This window comes from Belonocnema kinseyi, chromosome 5 (genome assembly GCF_010883055.1).
Source record: "Belonocnema kinseyi isolate 2016_QV_RU_SX_M_011 chromosome 5, B_treatae_v1, whole genome shotgun sequence".
NCBI lineage: Eukaryota > Metazoa > Arthropoda > Insecta > Hymenoptera > Cynipidae > Belonocnema > Belonocnema kinseyi.
In genome coordinates, this window is record NC_046661.1 from 100,945,490 (window position 1) to 100,972,607 (window position 27,118).

The following is a 27,118-nucleotide window of genomic DNA, read 5'->3' on the forward strand; positions in this document are numbered from 1 at the left end:
GTACAGGTGATAATTAGGGCAGTACTTTGCAATGATGGATTTGTGTGGTAGGATGCGTCGATCATCTGCAATTAAAAAAAGAAAAGAAACCAGGTTATTATTTATCTTAGTAATATGGGCAATAAACATGAAACTTTGCTACTATGACATGTTCCTCGTTTCGCTGATACTGCAACTTTAATAGCGCGGGAAAAATACGAGTAAAACACCAGCAAGTTTATTTATTTCTGGCAAGCAACGTAAGCTCGAACATAGCGTGCTCCAGTTACAGAACAACTATGTACTGTTCTTACATTTCCTCCGCTGTGTAAACAGGATTTAAGAAAGAAGTAAGATGCAATTTTCTGTCGGCAATGATGAGAGAGTTTTTAGGAATTGTTTGGGAAGAAATACCGATCAGGATTTCAATACTGTTATTTAATGTCTGTATACACTTTTATCCCTATCAAACCATTTCTCTCTCTAGCTCTTCTTCACTTGAGCGATGCAGGGTTGAGCAGTAATCCTAATTGCGCTCCCGTTTCTAATTACCTTTCCCCAAAGGAGCTGCTTTGATCAATAATCTTACATTGCTTCGTTCTCCTACCCCGAATGAATTAATGCGGACGAGCTCATGTAGAAGTAGTCCCAGAGGGCTGTAATATAGAGAGCGAATGAAGGACGACCCACTAATGACACCAAATTATCTATTTTTCGACCTGGATAATTTTATTGATTTTCCCGAAACACCTATACTTTAGAGAAATATCCTAGAGTCTACCATGTTAATTTGAGTCAAATTAGTATCCGTTCCCTCCAAACCAAACATGCCGACATTAAATATTAAATTATTTTCCAGCTCCATAATTAAAAATATGCCAGTGACCAAATCGACAAAGTCAACTTTGTCAGAGGTAGAATTTTCCCCGAGTGCGTTAATCTCGTTAATGTCTTAAGAACGGATTTGCGCTCATATTTTCTTTTAATTGCCACACATTCATCTGTCTCAGGCGATATATCAAGCTTTGGACTTTATTTTCCAAATTTCTCGTTGCATGGCAAAAGGCAAAAAGATTCTCTTACTAGCAATGCTACCTTCTCTACCCCCTTCACGACTGAATCCATTAGCTGGCGCCATTAATATCGCGGTAATGATGAGCGATGAGACTCCGAGGAGAGGAGAAGAGAGGTGGAGATAGGGAGCCTGTTGGAGAAGGAGAGGGGACTCCACACCTCGTCTCGCGGCAGGTCTTTGATAAATGCTGCTTTCCTTGGCCTTATGCCAAACAACACGTTGCACAATATCCATAGCCTCTATCTGCATCGTCGTACCCCTTTTAAAGATTGGGTTATCGATATTAAACCAACCCCAATCCCCTCCGATGACCCTCTCCATCGCATACTGCAAACTACAGTATAGTATCTCGTGAAGTAAATTAGTATTCGTACATATAACCAGGACCGATCGATCGCCCGACAATAGACTCACGTCCTCTGCTAAGAGTTGATAGAAAGCTGACTTTTTTACATAATAATTGAGAAAATATAGGAAAGTAGTGAAGAACCGAAGGGATAAGAATGAAGGGTGGATAGGAAGAGGAACTATGATGTTGAGGGATCAGGGATTATATAGAGCAAGAGAGATGAGGATGTTAGAGACGTGGAATTGCAACTGCTGTTGGAGTGGTTCTGCAGTGGGATGAGATTTTCAACTGAAAGCCATTATACCCAAAAACAACTAACTGAACCCTAATACTCGAATCGCTTTCCGAGTAAGCAACTGATTTGTTTCAATAAATCCAATTCGCGAAAGAGCGTGTACGCTCTTGCGTGGCGATAGGATCAAACTTGGAATTGGCTTATACGCGAGTTCTTCGATATTTTTCTTTTGCTCGTTAGATCTGGTGCCTTTAGAAGTTTAAGGTAAGGAACACGCATTGCGAATTTCGGTCTTTGGACTTCGAATCCCATATACACATCCAAGGACGATCTTGATTTGGTTCGCTCCGATTAATTAACGTACCCTCGTTAATGAAGCTCGAACAAACAAAGAATGGGGTAAGGAAGATAAAACGTGGTGGGGGAGGGGTGAAAAGAGGGAACGGAGAGAGGATTGGGGAAGCTGCTGGAGCCAAAAGACAATCTCTGCGCTTTCAGTTTGCGGTAGCGTAATCAATATCGTAATGCGATCTCTTCTAAAGGGCCGAAGGGTGGACAGAGAAGGAGTGGAGGAAGGGGGCAGGCACAGTGCATAATACAGCATATACCTCTACGATACACGAGTCAGTAAAACATTTTATTCGGCCAATTCATTAGCATATACTCGGCTGGACACAATGCCGGCTCTATGTTACGTGCATCGAAAATCGCCCCGTTGATTTAACGATTCTGCTTCCCCTCTTCGAACCCCTCAGTATGCGTTCCTGGGTTAAGCTAATTACGCATTTGTCCGAGGGCATTTGCATGCGTTATTCGCGTTTTTCCTAGTAACGAATCTCTCGAATTCATATACACTCGTTGCGTTCGAAGTTATATACATTTCGTAGAAACATAACGAGATAGCGTGCCAATTGATTAGATTCGAGAGTCGCGAGAAATTTAAAATGTTCTTCTGGAGTGCAAATTGGAAATCATGAAGTTCTTTAGTTTTTCAAATTAGGAATTTAGTCTCATGTATATTTTTCTGCTTGCATTTTCTAGAATTATTTAAAATAATTAATCAATGGTCTTTTGTGTAGGATCTGCCTGTTTTTGGTTCTTTCATTTGCCCTGCAGCCATTTTTTTCTGTCCATTTAATTCTCCAGATTGACTTCCATTCGTTGAAGTATTTTTTTTTACTAAAAGTCGGTACACAAAGATCGTTGCGTGAGCATTTTGCACGAACGTTTTCACGCCAAAAAAATGGACCAGTGCACGCAACCGACGAGTCGAATGTATCGCTTATAGTTAGTACCGAGTAAATGGGTCGTTCCGCGTGCAGTCAAAGCAGCCCCTCGAAAATGCAACTGTTACGTCGAATTTCCAAATTTACTCGCGTCGAAATCGTCGCGCCCCACTTATGCGTTCCACCCCGAACTACACATTCTTTTGCATTGCACGTTCGATTGCAGTTATCGTCACACGCTTTTAAATTGGTTGTATTCAATTTCGATTGTATTTCCAAATTAATGACAAAAGAAAACCGTTGTTAAGTTTTTAAATTGTTTTTAAAATCAAATTTATAAAATGGATGGAAGTGAATGGATGAAAAATAAGTATGAGAAAGGTTAGTCTTATGTACTTTACGGTCATAAATTATCGCCTAATAAAGATTGACTTGGATCGATTCGACGGGAACTGCTGAGACGGTCCCTCAAGAATTGGTTTTTTCCCCTTTGGTACACGTATTAGCCATTACGCGGGACGAATCGTTCGATGGCTTATTTATTATGGATAATCCTGAAATTGGATATCGCGATAAGGGCGAGTTACGCGAAGAAATCCCTTTCCCATTTTGCGGATTAAAGAAAGGCAGAAGGGCAAAAAGTGAAAGCAATGAATCGTGTTCGTAGGCCTTCTTAGGACAGAAAAATAGACAGGAAATATATACTTTGTCCTTGTTTGTTAATTTAGTTCAATTTTCACCCCTTATATACATTTGTCTTCATTACTTCTATTTTCTTGACATCCCCTGCTTTTCTGAGAACGCAATAAATTATTTAAAAATAGGTAACTAATATAAATAAATGACTTTCATTAGGATGAAAATTCAAGAAGTCTGGGGTCCTTATGAAAGTAACATTCCTGAGCGGCTTTAATATCGCCTGGTCGTTTCGTACTAACGGGGATGGTTCATAGATTCCTAGAATTCACCCTCGTGTACTCGTTATCCTTTTCCACTCCGAGGGGAATTGTCAACCCTTCTTTGGTAAACAAGTGCCGAATTGTTTTTGATATTTGAATAGAAACAAATTTATTCTCACATAGACGCACATTCACGTGAGTTAAGAAGCGTCAGTGTTAAAATTGTTGCTTTTTTTCAAAATTAAATTATAATGGACTTTTTTAATTGATACTGACTTTTTTCGGATGACAAAAAACTCGAGGCTGGTTATAAATTAAATAAATGTTAATGATGCTGTTGAGTGTCATTGTGATAAATGTATAATTAAGGGTTTCTCATAGAAGATATTGTTATTCTCGTATAGTCGTACAGTCGTACACTTTCGAGAGGCAGAGAGCTCGCAAATGAATGTCAGTAACTGCGGCCAACTTTTTTTTCTCCACCACTCTTTGCTCTTTCAAAAGAGAATTACACGTTGCGTGTAACGAACGTTGAAGTCGGTAACATTGTTCGCGTGAGATTACAGTGAAACCTCAAGATCCCTTTTTTACATCCACCCACCGATATAAGATATTGAGATCTCTCGCACAATAACATGAATTTCCCTCTTTAGATTATATTCGCATCATGAAACATTTCAATAGCAAACTTATAATAATCCAACTTGTAATGCATTTCCCTCTTGAATTAAAACTAGAATTTAAAGTTTTTTATCCGATAGGAAACTCAAACTTCGAGTTTCTGTATCTGTGATTTTAATTATAACTCGCAATCTCATTAAATTCCTTTTTTTGTGGCGAAAATGGCGATTCCTTATTCCGAGAGAGGTTTTAATCCCTGCCATTCTCTTTACGAGAGGTAAAACCGCCAAAGAGGTCGTTAGGTCAAGAACCGCGATAAAGTGTGGCCTTCCCTTTAATCTTGAAAATCGAAAGAAAGGATCGTGGAAACGGAAAAGTAAAAAAGAATTTAAAGGAAATAAAAATAAGGTGAATTGGATTTTATCAGCAAAGTGAAAATTAAATTCTGCGAAATAAAATAGACGATCCTGAATTTGTCACATTTCAGTTGGCGAGACAAACAATATCGAAACACGTTCGACGCGTGCACGTCCAGAGATTGAGTCTCTTCTCGTCATCCGTAGACAGATATCGACATAACACGTGTCGCCCTTATTTCCACGATTATTTGACGTGGCCTCGTCACAGCCTTCCGGCGATACTGCCGATATATTCTCATCGTTTCTCTTATCGCTTCCCCTCCTCAAAACCAATCCTTAAACGTATCGTCATAACCGAGTAGGTTTTCTCGAATCGTTAGAAAAAAGATTTCCTGACCTTGATTTTTCTATTACCTTTAGTGATTAGAGTTTTAAATTTAAATATAAAAAGTCAAATTTACAGTGGTTTCCATTTAACTATCAGCACACAGATAGCTCGTTATTAAATTCTTAATCACCGGTTTCAGAACACGTGCTTGGATTAGTAGTTCCCAGTTGAGCGTCGAATAACGACTTCAGCGCCATTTAGCCACTCACGGATCTCGGTACCTCGTATTACTTCAAGAAGACTTGGGGAAAAGCTTATCGACTAAGTTTCCACTCACAGATGCTGGAATTCGATGAGTACGGGTTTGTAGATTCCTCGGTAAATCGCACCACTTCAACTCTCGCCACGTTCGTTACGAACAACGATTCTAGAGAGAGGTAACTTGATCGGTCTCTTTAAACTTGCATATGACAGAATACGACAGTATTAAAAATTTTTATAATTGTACCAACCTTTCGAATTTGAATTTTATGATTTTTCTTGCGTGGTAAATTTAATTTCAAATTCAAAACTTAATTTTGGCTCTCTAAGTCTAATTTTCCAATTTCCTAATCAAACAAGCTCAATGCGATCTCTCTAACCTATTTTCATGAGAATCTCTTGGTATTCCGATGAGGGGTGAGAATAGATGACGTGGTCTGAAGTTTAGAAGCTCCCGAAGGCGAGGCAAGACGCGGTTAAGTTTCAGGAGTAGCCGCGTGTCTAGCGAGTTAGAAGTGGTATTAATTTCTAGGCAACGAGGATGAGGAGGACCTTCTCGAAATGTCGAGAGTCTGACGAACATCGGTGAGAGAATGGGATTCCTCAGAGGTTCAAATTCGACCTCTAACCTCGCCTCGATTTAGTACCAACTCCGTTCTTGGCTTCAGTGACGTCTATCACAGAAATTCAAGGGTAGGGAAGTGAATTGTGGCGTTGACGGTGTTAAGAGAATTAAATTATTCATATGCACGAGGTGACAAAGGGAGCTTGTCGCTGACGATGAAAGTTTTACGAGCTCATGTTGCCAGAGATTTGACGATTCAACCCCAATGTACTCTGCGAGAAGGTCTTCCTCATTCTATTATTAAGAACATCATGTCTTCATTTTCTTCGTATTAAACGAACTTTCCTGGCATTTTTAAATATTGAAAATTTCAACAGACTCCTCCGTAAAATATTAGGAAAATTCAACTACAATGATTAATTCTGGTTGCCAGACTTCAAAAACGAACAACCGTCCCATTTTCATTTTCATAACAACTGAACTAGAGAGAGATGTGTGTCGAGATTTTTTCGCGCTGGAGGCAACTTTGTGTGGAAATAACGAACAACGCTATATACTTTTGATTGTAGGTGCGTACCACGCAAGTTGCTGCAATCAATCACGAATTTCATTTATAAATTCCCAGCTATGCCGCTGGCGCCCCCCCCCCCTACCTTGACCTTCGCCACCTCGGAGAATTCTACGCAACGTGTGCGGCATTGCGAGCGCGAGTTATTAATTACACGGGGGTTAATTGGCTGCGACTTTGTGTGTTCCAGGTCGTCGAACGCAACGTATCACGCACTATTTTTTTTCTATTATTCATTTTTTTTCCTACTAGTCGCGAGTGCACGATACGTGCACTTTTATCTCGATTCTTTATTTTTCGAGCAGCTTCAGACTCGCCAAGAATCGATCGGCAGTGCGTCGCAGACTAATTATTTTCCAATAACGATGCAACTCGTTTTGCCAATGGTACCTGTGTTTTCTAATCTAACTTGAAAAATTAACCACGAGGACTATTAATTAAATTCCTGGCATCTTCAAATTCTTTTCAGACAGGTTATGGTCCTAGCAGACTTAAACAAAGCTACTCGTGTCATGAATTGCGGAGTATATTGTGATGGTCTCGCAGACGAGAAATTTTAGAGTCAAGTTCCGTTTCCTCGTGCGACATATCCCTAGTTTTGTGTTTCTAGTTGAGATGTGGGGGTGAGTTTTAGGACAGTTGGGGTCCGGAAACTCGTAACGCATGACGGCTTGGTGTCGTACGTCGGGTTTAAACTTGCGGTTTTGCGACACCCTCGTTACGATTCTCGACCCTCCCCTGATTATTCTGGATACACGTAAACGAGCTCTCCTTTCTCGCCCTCTCTTGCGGCCGTTTCCCTCCCAGTCTCCTGCGAACAACTAACACCCTCGTAGAAACGACCTCCGAATGCGAGTCTGTATTACGCTCGAGTGGCGCGAATACTGTACACCAACTGCGTACGGAAACTTGTTTGTCAAGCTGGCCAGCATTTCAGAAGATTAACGGTATGAAAAACCATCCCGCTAGTCGGAAAAGCTAAGAGGCGAGATAATCGAAAATAAAAGGGTTTTAGCGAGGGGCTTAAATGTAGAGAGAGTTTTTAGAGGAGTTTAATTAAATTGAGACTATACACAGGGAATTCGTACTTAAAATGGGAGGAGATTTAATAAAACAACAAAATACAGATAACAGTTATATTCGAGCTAGTAAAAAATTAGATATGCGTCCCTAAAGCGAGAAGCCCGCGAAGTCGAGTCACGGCTTAACATTTCCGAGTAAACTTCGCTCGCAGTGATACGTACCGCGTGGAACCGGCGCACGTATTCCACGTGGTCCTGTCGTCAACGAACCGCTGAATAAACAGACGGAATATACATGCATATACACGCGTGCGTGCGGTAATACACCCTCTGGTTTGGGGCTGTTTTAATACGGCCCTGCTGGGGCTCTAATTATAATCCGGGTACCGCACTGCGCCAGCTTTAAGGAGCGGTGAAGAATGAGAGGAGTGAGAAAAGGGTAGAGGAAATGTCGAACGTGGCCGCATAAACGAGCGAGATGCGTGCATAATCTACTGGCGGTGACAAGAGCACGCATGGAGAATATCCTCATAATGCGCACGATAATAGCTTTCACAAGTAGAACAAGCTCTACACAGTCGAAACGTGGTCGAAATTCTCAAATAATAGATAGGCTCTAAGCCCCAGAAGCTCAGACTGTCGGGGGTTCGAGTCCGGCAAAAGAAAGAATTTTTTTAAATGCTAAATAATCGATTTTGTGTAATAAGTATTTCAAAGTTACAGAAGGTGGATATAAAAACAAATGGTTTGAATAATAAGCAAAGTTTGAATAGCAGAAAAACGTATAGTTTGAGTACAGGAAAGTAAGCATAAGTTTATTTCTAAAAGTGGATAAAATGTAGTTGTAATGTTTTAGCGTAGCAGTTATGGTGGGGGAATGTGAGGTGGGGTCATGCGAAATGGCGGATTAGCGACTGATTTATGTAGAGCGATAACCACTCGCGTGAAACCCCGCGGCATCGACGTGCGAGCTATAGTGAGTATATGATTTATACCTTTTACGGAGACTAGGACATGGAGTCTAGTGCTGCTCGCCTGATGCAGAAACATACCGAAATATATACTGACATACGCTACCAATTTTTCAAAAACCACGTTGGACTATCGACAGATTGTCGTAGGATACAGAAACTTAATTTGGTCAGGTGAAGCTCTAATTGTAATCAAGAAAGACAAACAAAATTATATTTATGTATATGTGGGCGTGGTTACTTGAGATGTCGGGCAAGGGGCGGTATTTTATAAAGTGGGTGGTGCTACTTAAAGAATTGCAAATACTGTAGGCGGAGATACTACTGATGAAGGGGTAAAATAGGCGGGTCAATATTTTGAGGGCGTGTCTAAGACAATAAATAGTGAACGGAAAGTAAGCGAGATTTTTCAGGTATGGACAGGAGTTTTCCGAATTATTTAAAGTGTAAATGATAAAGTGCAAGAGGAAGGGCTGTGAGAGTTTTGTAGCGAAACCTAACCAAAAGGGTGAAAAAAAGACGAATAAGTCTCGCCCGCTTGGTCGAGCATCGATTTGCCACGTCGACGTGCCTCGCAGCGTATTTATAACGACGCGCGTTTCGCGGCGCTGTTCGAAACGAGCCCAGCTTAATTAACTGAATTTTACCGGGACCACCCCGTTCCCTCAAACTCTTATCTCTTCCACTTCTGTCCTCTTACGGCGCAAAGAGGGAAGAAGGCAGAACGCGGCGCGCGCCAGGAAAACACGTAATTGGATTCTCAGAATTTTTAAATTTCGCTCCCAGGAGTATTTAATTTGCTACGGGAGTCAATCTCTAATTACGTAAACATTTACTTATTTTTTATCCAATTTCTAAATTGCGTGAAATATCCGGAAAATTAAATTCATCGGTCTAGAATAAAATGCTGGGAAAGACGTGGTTCTACCAATAGTGGAAGGGGCTGTTCTCTAGAGGACACTACTAACTCAGTGGCGGAAAAAATTCAAAAATGTTTGTTGCGCACGTTCTTGCGATAGTCTAACCCTTTTTTACTGTCTGCGTTAAGACTTGGAAGAGTAAAAAACTACAGTAGGATTCTTAACTGGTTTCTTCTTCTTTTCATGGCTTCTCCACCCCACCCCCGCGGGACGTCGGCAGAAACAAAGCGGATTCCCAGGCGTAATAAAGAGACTCCGGGTGCAAAACGTATCACTGCCTGCTTCTTCGTTCCCCCTTTCCTCTCCATTTCTTCTTCTCCGCCTTATCAGCCCCTTTCCCGGTCTCTTTCTTCCCTTCCGTCTTCCTTCCTTTTCTCAAGGACGGATTCGCGCGTATTCCCGTTCCACGACCTTCGCCGCGGAATGGCCAGCGGGCAAGGATAACCCCACAACCATAACTCAAATCCAAACTTGTTCAATTGCCCGCTCTCGTCGCATTATGCCGCCGAGTTAATCTAAAGTTTTGCACAAGTTCGTCCTTCGCCTCTGCTTACTTCTTCGTGTGCAAGAAACATAAACGAGTCTGAGATTCCAGAAGGCAGAGGACGAATGCAAAAAGTGACAGAGTACTTGAACAATATTTCTATTTAATTATATAAATAATGCGAGAAAAGGGAAAAAGAGTGTTTTTTTTCATTTCTCACATATTTTAAGATTCGTCATGAGAATTTCTTTGCAAAGTTATAACGCTTCAGCGAAAGCGGGTAAAAGACTGGATTTAAGCTTTGAATATCGTAAAATATACCTTACGACGGCCCTCCCCCTCTTCGGTCCGTCCACCCACTCGCAATAACTCTGCGTTGTTACTACATAGAGGAAAGGGAGGAATGGAGAGGAGAGGAAGGGGGTTAATAAACTGTGTATAACTCGGAGACTGTCTAATAAACTCGAGAGACTACTTACGTGCAGACTATATTAATCCGAGCTTTTTAATTACCAATCTCCTCCAGCTCCTGATTATGTGCATGGAGGATGCTCCACTTCAGATTTTATGTATCTGAATTTACGACGATAACAGCATAATGAGGAAAATAAATATTATATTAACTCAAACCCCTATTTTAATGAGCAATTAAAATAATTTTAGCACGTCATCAAATGTAGTCATAACTATTTTTAACGAAAAGTTGATTGAATAACCAAATTTTACACGACAAATTGAATTCGATATCGCTTTACAATTCTCTTTAATTGAAAAAATCCGAGCCCACTAAAATAAAACCCTTTTCATTGTCATCTGCGAAAATTTTTGCGTTCCCAGGAGTACTTCGACGATCGTAATAACCATAATAACAAGAGGTATGCAAAGCGCAGAAGGTGGAGGAAGCAGAAAGAGCAACGGAGAAAATGGGAGAGAGGTTGGGGAAGGAGTGAGTTTGAAGAGTCTGAACTTGGGCAACTTGCGAATCGCTTTAATAAGATTCATCTCGCCCTTTTCCCACTACCTTTACCCATCCTTTCCACATTCTCCTTCCTCTCTACCTTAATGTCCGTTATCTAAATAATTGCTTTCGGCTTACCATTTTATCGCATTAAAATCGAGCTAAAGAGGATCATCTTCTTCGTGAAATTTTGACACTGGATGTCACGATTTGTCGAAAATTGTCAGAACTGTAATTGGAATGACAAAAGGGTTTATGGTAGAACTTTAAACAGAAATCGTTCCAAAATTGAGCGTAATGATGTAAATTTGGCGATAATGATGCAGGTTCAGAAATTTGGCAAGGGAACACGTGTCTTCTATTAATAGGAAATAATTTTTGCTCTGGAGGTGGTCCATGACGACGGACAAGCGGAAGAGGAAAGAGTTACAAAAAACTAAGGAAAAAAGGGGCAGGAGGTTGGAGATGAGGGCATGATGACGCTTGTCAGGTTAAGCGGGCAACTTTTTTTGTGTGCAGTAGCCTCAAAAGCGAGTCTCTAACGGTATCCGTCGTCGCTGTTGACATCTACAGTGTCTCCGTTCATTCCCTGTGACTCAAGAACGAAAATAAAGCGACGGTCTTTACTATACCTGTCTTGAGTTTAGCCAGTTTATTAATTAGGCATATTATTATGAGAGTGTAACGAACCATGCTGCCTGATGAAGTTGCGAATTTCAAGACTCCTGTTACCAACATTTACCGACATTTAAAACCTCAAATGGCTCGTGTCTGTGCTTAAAACTAGAGTCTTGAATTATAACTGACAGTAAATGTTCCCATTTTAATAATTTGCTAAATTTACTGTAGGATATTTCGTCTATAAAATGTTGGCGTTCGTACATCCTTTCTCTAAAATTATATTTCACAAGCATAAACTAACCTGTCACTGTCAGGAATTTCAATGAAATTTTACGCGATGAATGGCAAAAGACGACTTTCGCGTTTCTCACCGAGATCTCTCCACTGCTGTTCGAGGAAGAAAGATAACGTTTAGAAACAGAAGGAAAATGTCTGAAATGCTATTCTATTTTTCTCTCCGCCCCATCCCAGAAAAGCCACTCCAACATAATACGAGTTCTATCTGTCTATCTGTAGGACGAACTGCACCACTCCCACTTTCCCTTTACTCACTACTTTTTTTTATTCCCATCTACTCTTTTTCGCTTTTTTCATTTGTTATCGAATTCTTTCCACTTTGTAGTGAATCAATCCTCGCAGTGGGTTTCACATAAGCTCACCCGCACCGTCCACCTTTGTCTCTCAGACAAAAATTCGATCAAGCACTTCCGCTTCGCACGTTTCAAGTTGATAACCAAACAAGTCTCACCAGCGGAAAATGTATGTAAATACTTTCTTCAAGGGCGGATTGAAAACTACGAAACAAATACAAATCGTGTGCGCGATTTAAAAAAAATGACGAAACGTGTTACTTTTTTTGTTTTAACAATCATGAGTTTACATTTACACTTTCAGCTTCATTAGTTTCACCCTGAGCTCCACTTTAATTTTAATTAATCATTCCATAATACCCTCAAAATATCTATTAGCTTCCGAAAATAAAGCATACGCGCAAATCAGTTTCGGAAGAGTATCCTTGTCGAAAATACAGTAATTGTTTCCAAGCCGCTGACTGAAATTCATTATACCTCTTCGTTAAATAGGACACGTGTCGAATTGGGGATTAGTAAGTGCTCATCTTCAAAGGACAGAAGGCTTTATATATCCTTTTACAAAGGGAACTGACCCGTATCCTTATGACTCGGATATCGATTCCGGTTTATGAGGCATGGGAGAATCGAAGGGAAGGGCGAGCATCTCCCTCAGGGTATCGTTGGGAATTTACCTGCAGTGAATTCATCACCCCGTGGGGAATACGTCTGCAGGTGTGTATGTAAGCTGCTCTTAATTATTCCCCGGACAATCCGATGGGAGTTACACTGTCGAGTACTGTGCATCTCATTCTATTTCCTTATATCATTGATTGCTGGACTTGAGTGTGGTAAGCCCATGGGATGTAAACAGGCTTTCGGAGGACTAAAAGCATTTCAGATCGTGGAAAATTCAGGCGACTAAGTGACGTGTATTTAATGTGGAGTCTTTACAATTTTGAGGGATTGCGTATTTGATTTTAAGAACCCAAGAGAGATTCTGGGACCAGATCACGAATCCACAAACAATTCTCCAAGTAGGAAGGATTTCGGGTATTGATTAATGTGAGACTGGACTAGACCCTAACTTAACAACCTAATCACTGTTTGGGGATTGGTTTGCTCATTCCGTAAGAATGACTTGGAAGCACTTAACAATCCAGAAGCCAATCGCTGAACAAGGATGTGCATGCTGGCCGCTAATGAAGCAGTCCTTGAAAATTCATTATGTTTTTAACCAACTTTCGGAATTGTTTGAGGAAAAAAGTCGAGAGACAACCTCTAAGTTAGGTACAGTTAGCAAACTCTACTATTTCTTCTTCTTCATTCTTACTAAACTTTATTCACCAAGGTGAATATTTTCGGAAATCCGGAGGCGTTTCTGAGCTGCCCTGCGGCCACCTGAACATTCCAGATAGACAATGCCGGCATCGGTGAGAAATAACTCTTTCGCCTTCTCGTAAGAGCGCCGACCGTACTGAAATCGATAACTTACCGGAAGGAGCTACAAAAGCATGTACAGCCTGTTATACACGAGGAGTAACGGAGATTCATAGGAAATTACGTCGAGAATTAATGATTTTGAGTCCCCGATATCCGAAGGCTTCCACGAAAGCGGATGATATCGATGTAACGGCGAGAAACCGGCTTCATTAAATTAATAGGCGTCGAATGGATCCGCCCCGGCGATCACTTAACGGCGACACTCTACAATAGAGTCCGCGATCAGTATTATTATATACCGGTTCCTCGAGTGGACCACTATTATATTTCGTTGATGGAACAGATAAAGTTGTGTAAGAGTATAAAATATGAGATCGATCCCGACAACTTTGGATAGACAAATCGTTTCTGTTTAATTTATTCAAAACCCGTGTCTTTTCTTATCGAAGTGTAATTCGATAGGACACGTTGACTAATGACTACATAAAATTTAATTAATCAAAAAAAAATCTTGTACTCACCGGAATAGCTACACAGTCCTCCAGTTCAGCGAGGGGTGCCTCGGAACAAAATGTACCCTCGGTGAGGAAGGGCGGCCGTGGGGGTGGCGGCAGCCGGAACTCAGGGGGTGGCCCGGGGCAGTCCGGGCACTCCGTGCTCTCCAGCGTCTCCAGCTCCTCCATCCTCCTCCCGAACGTGCTGAAAACCACAAAGAAAATCACTGGCGATTAATCTTATTGACAGAACTATTAATCGGAGCGAAGAATTACCGATCTTCGCGCGCTTCTCTAGTTTTAATTCCCCCATTTCTATTTTTTTTCTAATTCCCTCCAGTTTCCACAAGGCCACGGATGCAAATTTTTTTATGTCTTTCGTGGAATTTTGCGAGGGTGAAATCTCCTCTATATAAAAAAAGAGAAATTTCTCCCTGTAAAATGCAGTGCGGCAGCAGATTGTGATAATGTCTTTTTTATCGGTGGTGTAAAAATATTGACTTGCCACCTCCCATTATAGAAAGAAAAGTTGATTCACTGCTTAATTCGTGGCAATTTCAAAATTAAGGCTGATTTACAAAATAGTTATAGGTTTTAATATATAAAATATTGTTTTGGTTGAAAGAGGCTGAACCTGGCGGAAGTCGGGTGATATTTTACCGATTCACGTAGCACATGTGTTAGAAATAAAAGAGCGTAAGCGATAGGAATTGGGTGGAGCCAACCCGACGAAAAGGGTTGAAAAATCAGCGCAATAAAGTGTCGGAGGAGGAATTCAGCGTTGCGACTAAACTGGTGGGAATAAAAGTAAGAAGGAGGGAGCTGGAGGAAAAGGAGTGGAAGGAGAGTCAGTAGGATTCGGGCGAGGAGAATTGATAAGCAGGATCCCCGAGGTAGTGTCTTTCGTTGGCTAATTAAGAGATACGTTGGTCCGATCTTAATGGTCGGGACATAGCAGTCCTTATAACTCCTACAATGAGGTAAATGGGAGCTCTGTTTCTTTTTTCTTTTTTTGCCTCGCCCCGAACGATCTCTGCATCAGGTCTTGGAGATGGCGACCTCGTTAGCATAGGAAGCACCTTTCCGTGGGGCGGGTCAAGTCGTTCCAGTCGTTGGCGAACGGGGATCTCGCGGATCGAGGTGGTGGTGCTGGTTGGTATGCTAATGTCGGGACTTAATTACAGTCTTATAATGAATCAGTCACGCCTGTCTCACTCTATACACATTTATATTCAGTTGATTAATTGTTTGTGTACGGAGACCCACCATAGGTGCGTTTAGTATAAGACGCGCGGCGAATTGAATCCGGCGGAAGGCAACGATTTATCCGCGGGAAGGGGTACCGATTAGAATTTCAAATTGGCGGCCATGATTTTTCGGTAATTCTTCGGCTTGGCGAGCCCCAATTAAAAAGCTTCTAGCAGCACTTAGAGCCAATTTCTTTGTTGGTGTGCGACTGCGGTGTCTTCCGTGTTGGGAAGTGGACGATCTTGGGGATTGTGTGCCGGTCCATTCTGTGCAAATGCGCTCACCACCTTCTTCGGGCTGACGATTTATTGCTTGCAAAAGGGGCGATTAGGATTTAAAATAGAGGTCTGCAATTAAAGCTGGTGCGTAAGGGAAGGTCTCGTCTAAACAGATCTGTTCGTGGAAAGATAACAATGCTTTGCAAATGGTACTCAATCTTATCATCAATGAATTTACAAATCAATTTTTACTGGACCTTAAAAGAAGTGTATTTCAATTTCAGGTGATTCATCAGGCGGATAACGGAGAGTTCGTGGTGGAAGAACTCAAGAGAGGGAAACTGGTGATGAAGAGGGTATCGCTGCTGTATTTCACATGTAGGTACATGTACGTATAAGATGGAAGCACGTCTGCACTGAGTTTAATAAATGCAGCCTTCCTTCCGTTTCGTTTCTTAGCTTTCCTTCGACAAGGCTCCCACCGAAATCTCTTTGCCTTCTTCCGTGTCCTCATCCACGCCTTATTTGAATGCAGAGTAGAATGCCAACCGCGAGTGTACGTATAAAGGAACGCGTGCAGTCCAAATCTTCAATTCACGTAATTTTTATTTAAATCCATCCCCAGTTCCCGAAGAACTTCATGTTCCGCATGAACGAGTCGAAAATCCCGGATGCTAACAAAGAACCTCTTTCCTTTTTCCACCATCATTGCGAAATGAATGTACGAATCAAAAGATGCCTGAATCGAAGAATTGTTTAGTTATCAATGCCACTCTGCTGGTGTCATATTTGTGACAGTTCCCTGCTACTTATTCCCACCTTAGCCCATCGCGGAAGTTCTAACGAAGGGATCAAAAAGTTTCTAATCCCTAGCCTCCCTGACAAGTTGGTCCACCGACGAAAACTTTACAGCGCACTACAGCGGGGTAACTTCCAATGAAAGAGAAACGTGCTGAATCGCCGACCGAGTTTCGGCTGCACAACTTCTTAAATACAGCGTGATTTCGGAACAGAGAACTAGATTGGTATCGATTACGAAAGTTCGAATTCCACCAAAGTGTGGAGAATTTTTCTAGAACGGTTGGCAAGTGAGAAGTCAGTTTTCTATAATAAATATAGTCTCTATTCGAGAATAATCTTTTCGTCAACGATCGATCTATTCATCAGATTTGCAAATCTAGTGAGGCTCGGAGAAGTGTAAATTCAATAAAGTCACAGTCACAATAGAGTCGCGCTTCCGAAAGCGACAAAGAAGGAGGAGGTGGTGGCAGCGGCTGCGTTCATATCCCATACCAGTCTCACTCTCCTTTCTCATTTTCTCTCCCTTTTTCCCCACGTCGCGTCTCGTGCAATTGCTCGTCGAAAATGCGCCCCATCCACGTGCATTGGTACGCTATATATTTATACAAGTGTGAGCGAGTGCAGTCGATGATACGGACTCGCTTGTCGCGACGGGTCTATGAGCGGCGCATTCTCCAGGAGAAGCCACAGAAAAAGGAAAAACACCAAGAAGAGTTACGCCACACGGAAACCCGCACACAAAAGTACACGTGCTTGGAGGAACACAATTGCAGGGTGTACCGAGCCAAGAAGTGTCGAGACATGCCGCGAAACTCGATACACCGCACATTCAAGTAACCTTACTCGTGTTCGCACGCATTATCCCTCACACAAGCACGCTGAAACCGTGGGATTTACACAAATACAGATGCAGGGTGCACAAGTGTCCAGACTACATGAAGATTCCCTCACACTCTGTGCGGCGGGCACTCCGAGCGCGGGAAACTCATCAAGGGACGAAAACGCTCGAAAAAAAGTCGAATGATAAAAAAAAAGGAAGCAAAAGGAAGGAGGCGGAGGAAAGGAGTTTTCTGAAGTGGAGAATAGCTTTTTTCAAGGGGATCGGTCAGGAGAGCTTTACTCTTTCTCGGATTCGAGGATCAGACAAACACACTGGGGATTTGGGAGCTAATTCGAAGGATCCGAGAGTTGGTTCTATCCTTAAAATAAGTAGATAGGCAAGAGGGTTTCTGGATACAAATACTCTATAGTCCCTATGCTAAGTTCCTATGATGTTCTCAAAGGGTGCCGATAGCGTGATAAAATTAGATTGCGCATTTGTAAAAACATTTTAGGAATGTAGTACATAACAGTGGAGATCTTGAGACTAGAGTAAAAAAGGAAATGAATATTCTCAACGGAAAAGAGTCAAGATATTTGACACTAGTCAAAGAAAAAGTCGAGTTTAGCCATCACTTCAACTGGAGCCAAAATTAAATAAAACGGCACATGTTCGCAACGGGTAATGCCGTATAATACCGTAACAGAATAAACTGCAACTTTCACCGCGCGACATGCAGAAAAGCGCGACAGCTCACGTTATAAGGCATTATCGTGACAAATGGCGCCGTCGGTTTGAAAATTTGCCTAATTAAACGTAACGAGTCTGGGTTGCCGCGTCAGGGCGTCTAATGCGATATTTCAGAGCTTGGGTGCACAAGCAGCGCGCGAAATGTAGTGTCTTTGCGTGCTGGGCAGGTGACACATGCTGTAATTTCATTATGAAAATGTCCCAGCTTTACGTCTTGGTCTGCACGCATGCCGTGTAACTCGGGTCAGGTACATGAATGAAAAAAAAATGGAAAATTTTTAAAGGGACTAAAAGAGGTAGCGGGAAACGTGAGTCGCAATTTAGCGAACTGGAATGCGGAAATGTTTAAATTCTCTAAGAAGGGAAAGTTAGGTTGTTAACGGGATAGAGGAAGGGTTCCTTGTGTGGTGGACAACATCCTCCCTTTATGGCTGGCATCGCTGAAAAAAGGGAGACCCTGACCTCGAGTGGCCCCGACGACTCGCCGAGACTACTCTATTTTCCCGACGCCCTTCAAGCTGGCAAAAAAGGGTAGCAGAGTTAAAAAGAAAAAGATAAGAGGAGGCAGGTATTAAATTCAGAAACTTGCGATCGTCGTATTGGTCAATCAAGACGAACCGGTTAGTAAATCTCCTCTGGTTGATTTACGAGCAGTGAAATGGAATAAATCGTTCGATTTCAGTTAGGCTACGCATGGTTGTAATGAGGGCCGGCAAAGAAGCCGTACGTGTGATTATGCGCAGAAGCGTATTACACGAGCGAGCCAATGACGATCGGCGCTAGTATCTGCCTTAACGAGAAACTTTCTAATTGGTCGTTAACGAAGCAACTTTGAACGTAGCGGCAGCTACGAGTAAGCACTCTTTATTCGTGAAATTAATTTGCTCCTTCGAAACCACACCTGGATGGGAAATTAAAACCGTGTATTCACTGGTAAGAGCTATACTATTATTTAAAATGTTTTAATTAAATTAGTATCTCCTGGGAATATGCTGCGATGGGAGTCAGGAAGAATGAGATGTGTGTGATTGGAGAACATGAGCGCCTCTGGTGTTGGAGTCTCTAATTAAAACAGATAGGATACTGCTCTCTTTTCTTCCTGTTTTCCTATTTTGGTTAGAAGAACTACGATGTTCGTTTGGCAAAGGGAGGATATGTATGTTGCGTCCGGATGTCGCATTATTTCAGCGTTAGCTTTGCTCAGTCAGGTCGTATCTTCTGGTTAAGTGATACTAACACGCGTACCGGAATCCTATACACGATAGGTAGCGGGACGTAATGCGGCTAATACGCGGACATCGGAGTTATTGCTTCAGTTTGCAAACAACCATTGCAGAGAACAGCAATGGAATCAGCGCCGATAGAATGGCACCATCAGCGTCAAGAGTAAAGAGAAAAAAAGGGGTAGGGGAGAAAACAGTGATGAAAGTCATATAAAAAAACCGTCGGGCAACCGTAGCGTGACTAAACGTTCATTCAATATCCGAGTATCGATGCAGGCTGCTAAGGGGATGGGAGCTTTCAAGGTCGCGTTCAGAATACAACCTGCGAGAAATTAATCTTGCAGTCGAAGATTGAATTACCAATCAAGCGTGTTCATCGATTTCCGTTCCGCAGCTTTTTTACTCGTCACGAAAAATATGCAATTGCAGTTCATATTTAAAATATCGATTTAAACTGTATAAACGATATTTTAATTAGTTAAATCGTTCAAGATAAATGAAGGATGAATAAAGTATTTTGGGTCTTGAATTTCCGGATATTGGATAGTGCAATATAATCGGTAAGGGAAATTTGAAAGATGAGCCTCGCCCGTTTCCATATCGGAATCCAAATCAAGAGAAACGATAAGGCTGATTGGGGCGCGGCGTGCTTATCCCACCTACCAAATTCGTGATTAACAACCGGTTTTCGCCATCCTGCCTTTGTTATAAGCTAGATCTCGATAACCACTAGTTTTTCCTCCTAAGCCGACTTGAAATTCGAATAACAACGAAATTCGTTGCGGGTCGGCAATCCCAGCTTCTGTAAGTCTCCCCAATCGAAGATCATCATTGACTATCTACACGATAAATATTATGGAGCACTCAAAGGCTGGAAAGATTGTGGAAATCTATAATAAACCGTTTTCAGTCTGTTACGATTTTCCTTTGACATGAGTTTGAAAAGGTTTTGATTTGAACCTGTCGCGCATTCAGTCCTAACAAAGATGACTTCCTTGAACATGCGGGATACTCCTGCCGAGGGTGTCAATTTTTTATCTTACCATTGAAACCGTCGTGAAATCTAGAGGGTCAGTGCGATTCTTTTTTATTTTTTCTATTTTCGTCTGAAGAAAACGACCCCACTCACTTCAACCCATTCAACGGCGAGTGTGTCCGTCTTTTTAAGGACGAACGCGAACACAATGGGCAGTTCGTGACGTCGAGACGACCGACGTTTTATGTATGCTTAGGTATAGAAAGAAACTGCCAGAATGGCTACTATCGGAAAACGTTTATCGAATTTTGGTTAGTTTCAGTGCATGTTAGTATTTTCGGTTTTCCATAATTTTCTGATATTATCCGTAAATCGTGTGTAAGAGGGGTTGAAAAAGACCCTCAGTCGGCGTTTTTCTCCCGCCCTTTTAAAAATCTGCAGATTCCGCACAAAAAAAAGAAAGGGTAGAGTGGGCAGTGATATAACTCACACGCCAACATCCGGAACGAGCTCGTTTCTATGTTAATAGATCCCTTCCCAGAATTATCTTTTCTACGTCAGAAATATTAATAAGCTTCTCTTTCTCTAAGAATTTATACATTTTTATTTGTACTGAGGTACATGTCTAAAATAAAGATGTTCTTAGAGAATTTTCTGCATGCTCTATATCTAAAAGTATACTCGACTAGGGTATTGATCTTTCCAGAAGTCTAAACATTTACAAAGGTTGCTTATTACCTTAATAATTCTGGTTAATTATTACCCATCGTGGATGCATGTTTGCAGGAACATGAAAGCCAAACTGTCGTAATAACGTGTATTTCCGCAGGGGAGCCAAGCCGACGGAAGTGAAATTCCGGCTGGGCACATAAGACATAAAATTTCCTCGGATATACATAAAACCCTGCTCCCTGATTCGCACTGTGTTGGAGGTTGATTGTCCGCGCAATATATATATGTATACATATATCATTTATAATATCAAACCCACGATCACACCCCCGGACTATATAACCGGTGGCCCATAACTTTCATTTCCGAACGAGCACCCACCTCATGTTTAATTAGAGAGAACAACGAATTTAATATTTCCCGCCTGACTCGTCATTGTCGCGTATTTCGCTGACTTTATGTCCCGTTTTTGCAATTTAGTTACTCAAGCCAACTTTGGAAATATATAAACTAGTTGCACTTTTCCACGTGTTTCTTGATTTCATGTGTTGTCAAAAGACTGCGCTGCGATATTAAAAATCGTCACAAATAGACTGAAAAAAAAAAATTAAATATCCTTCCAAACTTCTAAATAAAATTGCATATCGAGAAATGTTTTTAAAAAATGTCAGAAGAGGTTTCTTTAGAGAAGTTTAAATCTTTGCAGAGGAAAGTGATGTTTACCTTCTGAAAACGATTTTTTCCTCTCGTTAGAGGCACGAAACGTTCCCTCTGATCTCAAAACGATTCACAGCCGAGAAATTCCGAAGTGCGGCGACTCGAGCGAAATATCAGTGAGAGAAGCAAGTGAAAATTCCTCGAGGGTGGAAAAGCGTTTCAACGCCACCCAGGAGGAAAGTCTCTTTTTCTCCTTCGGGATGTCGCTATATCTATAAAATACTATTTTTCTCGGGCGTACAACATCTCAAGATTTTTCCTAGCGATGTTTCTCGTCCCTTTTCTCCATTTTGGTCAGATGTTCGACTTTTGTCGGAAGTTTCACGAATTATCGAAGTGTCTCAAAATCGGTCGAAGGAGTATCTGCAGATGGCGCTTCTCTCGGATGAGCAGTCGTGCGAAAGATATCGAGAGCGACGTGAAAGGGGAAGGAGAAAGAAAGAAAAATAAGATGGAGAAAAAGGACGACATCGCGATAGTGGAGGAAGTAGAGAAAATTATTTATAAGACCCGGTCGACATATAGACGCAGGTTATCAGAAACCTATTAAAAGTTTTCGAGATAGAAACAACCTCGACGACCCAACAACTTCCCATAACACCCTTTTTTCCTCGTTTACTTTCCTCCACACATGGGAACTTTTTCACCTAAATTACGACTTGTTCATCATTGCTCTTTTAATCAGCGCTTTTCTGATTAAAAATTATAATTAATTCTCTCCCGTAAAATGAGGAAGGATTTTTAATTACTTTTTAAATTAAAAAAAAGGTTTCGAAGAGGATAAAAGACATTCTAGGTTTTATTATTTATTGTTGATAAATATGAAAAGCATTTGTTTTTTTAACAGGAAGTTTTTAATCATTTCTATTCCGAACTAGCCTCAGACCAGCCCGTCAAGTGCTGCAAACTGGTGGACATCGTGCAAACTATAAGCACGCTTAACTCTACTCGGAGATGGAATTCAAACTTAATCTACTTTTACGTTAAAAAATAAATAAAAGATAATTTTTAATGATTTAATTTTTATTTCCTTTGAATTTTCTCTCGGAACTTCAGTTAAAAACTGGCTTCAATTGAATTTTCGATTTGATTGCGCTGAAGTTTCAAGTTAAAACTGCAAAACGTCCGAACGAGCTTAATGAACAAAGTTTCTGTATTTTGAGCGGCAAATTCTCATTAGGAGTCGTATGAAGGAGTCTATGGCACCAATTAGTCGTCGAGGATATTATGATTCTTACTCAGTATCGCGAGAAGGCAGGCGGCGCCAGAAAAGGGCGCTCATAATAAATTGTCGAGGTTTGGAAAGCCGAAATTTATACAAAAACACGCTCAATGGAAATGTAAAACTATTTTTTATATCAGATTAACTTGAAAGAAACTCATATTCATATTTTAGAACTATACATATTTATAAATTTACTGAAAATTATCCAGACTAGATATACAAATATTGTATTTCTGGAATACTTTGAAAAATATTTTTGAATTTCTTTTGGAGGAGTTTCAATCTTAAGACTTTGGCATGTCATAATAAACGAGGCGATGAAATATGGAGACAGGGATTATTACAGTGATGTGATAATTTGTCGCCCGTCTAGAGTCCCCCAAGAAAAAAAAATAGAGTGACCCCCAACTCTGCTGGTAAACAGATTTTTTACAAGAAAGGGTATAATTAGAACATGCAAGAGTAATTAATCATTTACTGACAAAAAGTGAATAAACATAATTTAAAGTCCCTTCAACTTTTTGTTCCGAACCTGATAATATAAAAAATGTCATAGGACCCTTCTAGAAATATAACTTTCTACCCTTTATCGAGCACCCTGCGGCCTTTTTCGCTTTTATTGGTAGTTCCCAAGTCGAAGTTTTCATTACAATGACACGCGTGATCGAGGAAGTTTGCGAAGATCGCCTGATTGTGAGACGAAGTAATAACTATGCGTGGGAGAGACTTGGTTAAATGTGACACCTAAACCAATTTTTTTATCCCCCATCCTCGAACAAAACTTTGGCTGAAACCGACAAGAATGGAACGAAACGAGTTTTCCCGATGGGAAAACTTTTCGGGAGTCCCTGCCGACAATATTCCTGATATTAAAGCCTAAAAAGACTCTGAGAGTCGAGAAAATATGAAACGGATTTTAGAACATGTCGAGGAGAACCTTTGATTTTTAATTAGATTTTTCTTAATGGAAGTCTACATTTTTTTTGGTAAGAAAATCGTCAAAATTACAGAAACATATCCCTGCAAGAAACATGTACAAAATAAACGTGTTTTCGCAGAACTTCATTATTTTATAGTCATTTAGAGCAGATGACCCCGGAAGCAGTATTGGTACCACATACAATTTCAAGGATCTTCTAAAAGCATACTCGACTCCGGGTGTGTTTCAAAACTTCCAAGAAGTAATGAAACGTTTGTTCTGAATTTTTACGAGACAACTTTTACAGGATTTTGAAAATCAAAATTGGCGTCGCAACGGAGGCGGAAACGAGTCCTTAAAAACAGATTTACGACAGGGGGGGATTCGATATCGCTTTACGTGGACTTCACGAATCGTTTTATTGCTCGTTAAGCACATCTCTGTCGTCCGCCTACGCACATTTAGAAAAACTGAAAAATTCCCTACTGGAACGTTTACATGGTCGTTGCATGTGGACGGAAAGTGTCACTCTGTGACACATCTGTCACGGCCGATTTCTTTCGCCGAAGTTACTACTGTTTTGCTCTCGTCTCGATTATCTCCCTACTCGAGGGGTCATAAGTTTATTTCTCAGGCAAAGAATACAAGTGGAGTTCTCCTCTATTTTTTCAACGTTTTTTTCCCCTGACGGAGTATTTTAAATATTAGTACACATTAAGATTAGCGGGTCGGATTTTTGCTGACTTTAATTGATTGATTTATATAGTTAAGATGCAGGAAGAACTTTTATTTACCGAGCAGAGGTGTAAAAATCGTTCGCATTGGTAAGTTCAGGATTGAGATTTTTTTTATTCTCGAACGTGTTTTCATCTACTGATACCCCCTTTCTCACCCTTTCTTTTTCTATTTCCTCCTTCCACCGTCCACAAAACACGAGTAACAAACGTGCTCTCCTGAGAACGGAATCGGATCCGGATGCAGAGCGATCGGATTTCTCTGCTGATTTCTTTCCACTGAAATCGAAGTGCCATGATTGAAAATAGTGAAAAATTTACTGACTTCAAAAACGTTAATTTGCTTCTCTATCGCAATTTCACAAGAAACAATTTTCCTTTAAAAAAAAGTCAGCAGGTTGGTATCTTTCGAATGAAATCGAAGAACAGAATCCGAGATTTATTTTGCAGCTGCCGCGAATCAAGGCCGAGCGAGCAATTAGCAGATACAAAAAAATATTTGTACTCTCGTTTCAAATCTCACTCAATTTCTCTTTTCACCAGCCATCAATAGATTCTTTTTCAAAAATAATAAAAATTTAAAAACAAAACTCAAACGAGTATCAATTTTTTTTATCGGAAGTTCGATCATTCCTAGGAAAAGTTTTTGACAGGGATCATATTTTAAAAATTTTTTGACTCTTGGGAATCGCAATTTGTCGATTTTGGACGGTGCATAACTTTATCGTTCAACCTCACTTATCTCGCAGATTTTGAGTGATTCTCAAGAAAGTAAGGCAATCCCCTTTTAGGGGCAACACTGTCACTAAAACACAAGAACGAAACTGGATACTTTCAGAAAAGTGGTCGGGTGTTTTCGAAGGACGAAGAACCGAGGACGAGGAATTCGATCTCAAATCTGAAACCCTGAAATAACTCACTTTTCTCGTAAAAAAGCGCTGGAAGAAAGTCCCGTAAATTTGAGAATAAATTTAAACTGCATTTTTTTATGGGACTGGTCACTCTGACCCACATTTATCACTCTTAGAATTCAGAGAACCACAAAATTTAGAAATTAAAGAAACATGCGATCGTTGTTGAGAAAGATGAAGGTGTTTCTCAAAAAAAAAAAAAAAAAAAAAAGATTCTTAGGTTCATTACGTGATTCTTATCGAAAGTGATCTACGACAAAGAATGGATATCAAAATATTTACACAAATTTGGATTTGGTCATTTTCTCACAAGAATTTCCAGGGGGAATAACGTCAAATTTTGTAAAATTCAAATTCAAGGAAAATTTATATTCAAGAAATGTAAGAAACATGAAACCCGGGTTTTTTTACCATCACCGTACAAATGAACACCGCTTTTTTAAGTTGACCGTGTTAAAATCCGAAATATTTGCAACTTCTTTAATTTCATCATCCACAAATTTCAGACACTTTAAATTTATAATCTCCAGTAGTTATTGGTTAAATTCGAACTATTGCATATTCCTCTTTATAAAAAAGAAACTTCAAAGTTGGAATTTTCAACTACATTAAAAGGCATTTACATTAAAATTACTGTTTTCCATTTTCACAGAAATTCAGAAAATCTGATTTTACGAAGAGAGTGCTCATTGCGGAAGTCACGAGTTCATAAAATTGTATTGATTTCAGCGTGAGAGGTAATTTCGGTACCTATTCTAACAGAATTCGAAACCAAATTGATTCTTTTGTAAATTTATATAAATCCTAATTTGAGATAAAATCACTGCACCGAAAAAAGTTCCCACAAACGGACGAAATCCGATTTCAGGAACCGGTTTCTAAACCGATCCTAATTCATCACCGAGGTCGAAACTTTCCTGGAAAGGCAAGAAAACCGTCACTTGTCAACGCTACAATTTTTCCGAGGGTCAAAGAAGATCCTAAGAAGAACGCACCGGTCAACCCATCGTTCGCACGTGGTTCTCTCCCCGAGCAAAAAAACATTTTAAAAACAAAAAAAAAATATTAAAAATTCCCCCAAAACATATTTGCCTCCCCTATTTCACTTTTGGAACAATTCTATGTTCACATGAGATAGCACTATTCCAAAAAAATCACTCACTTAAAATTGAAAAAAATAAATAAATATTTCGAAAATCCTCGTACCTCAGAAATTCGGGTGACAGGATGTCGCTTCGCTGCTACGTGCGCATTTCCAAAAAATAGTTTCACCGGCACTCGCGATTTGCGGAGCACTTGTGCAAAAATTTTGCACTTGGTCAAAAAACCAAAAATTGCACGACACTCAACACTCGAGCTTAAAATCAGCTCGCACAGATCGCAGATCTCGACGAAATCGCGATCTTTCAACGGAACACACTTTGCAGCTTCTCGAATCGTTGGTCCTCGCCATGCAGTGGACCCTCGATCACTTTTTTTTTTGATCCGAGAAAAATAAAAATCCTCCAGGCACTGTAGAACTAAACAACATTGTCGGGAAGAAACAAAAGTCGAAATAAAAATACTTTGGGATTTTCTGTGTATGTTGGTAATACCGATTTGAGAGGGTTGCTTCCACGAGTAAGTAGAAATGGTACTGTACCCTCCAAAATATACACCAACGTTCGTTTAGTGGCAGCGCGCGGCACACTGTTGCTTGAGGATTTCGGACGTCGGCTCAAGCCCCACCGCTCCTATTTTCCCCCACCAGCGCGACTGGCTCCCTACCACTGCATGTCGTGCTACGGTGCGTAGCGCACGCTTCCCACTTTTCTCCCCAGACTAGCAGAGTAGAGAACTTTGCCGGCTGTATTATCGCCTTCCAAACTTTCGGCTCGGTGCAAATTTCTGCATCGAGTACCGAATTTTCGAAAGGGATAGACTTTCAAATACAGTGATTTTTAAGGACTCATAAACC

At 40.7% G+C, this 27,118-nt stretch overlaps 1 protein-coding gene across 1 annotated transcript in view; it reads right to left on the minus strand.

Annotated features, from left to right (window-relative positions):
• The window catches only part of LOC117173807, a 70,466-nt gene extending 43,629 nt beyond the window's left edge, over positions 1 to 26,837 (minus strand). Inside the window, exons 1-3 of the mRNA XM_033362449.1 lie at positions 26,368 to 26,837; positions 13,975 to 14,152; positions 5 to 65 (exon numbers count right to left, since the gene is read on the minus strand). Coding sequence (XP_033218340.1) covers positions 5 to 65; positions 13,975 to 14,136 — 223 coding nt within the window. The 5' untranslated portion in view covers positions 14,137 to 14,152; positions 26,368 to 26,837. The remainder of the gene's footprint in view (positions 1 to 4; positions 66 to 13,974; positions 14,153 to 26,367) is intronic.
• Between the last annotated feature and the right edge of the window lie 281 nt (positions 26,838 to 27,118).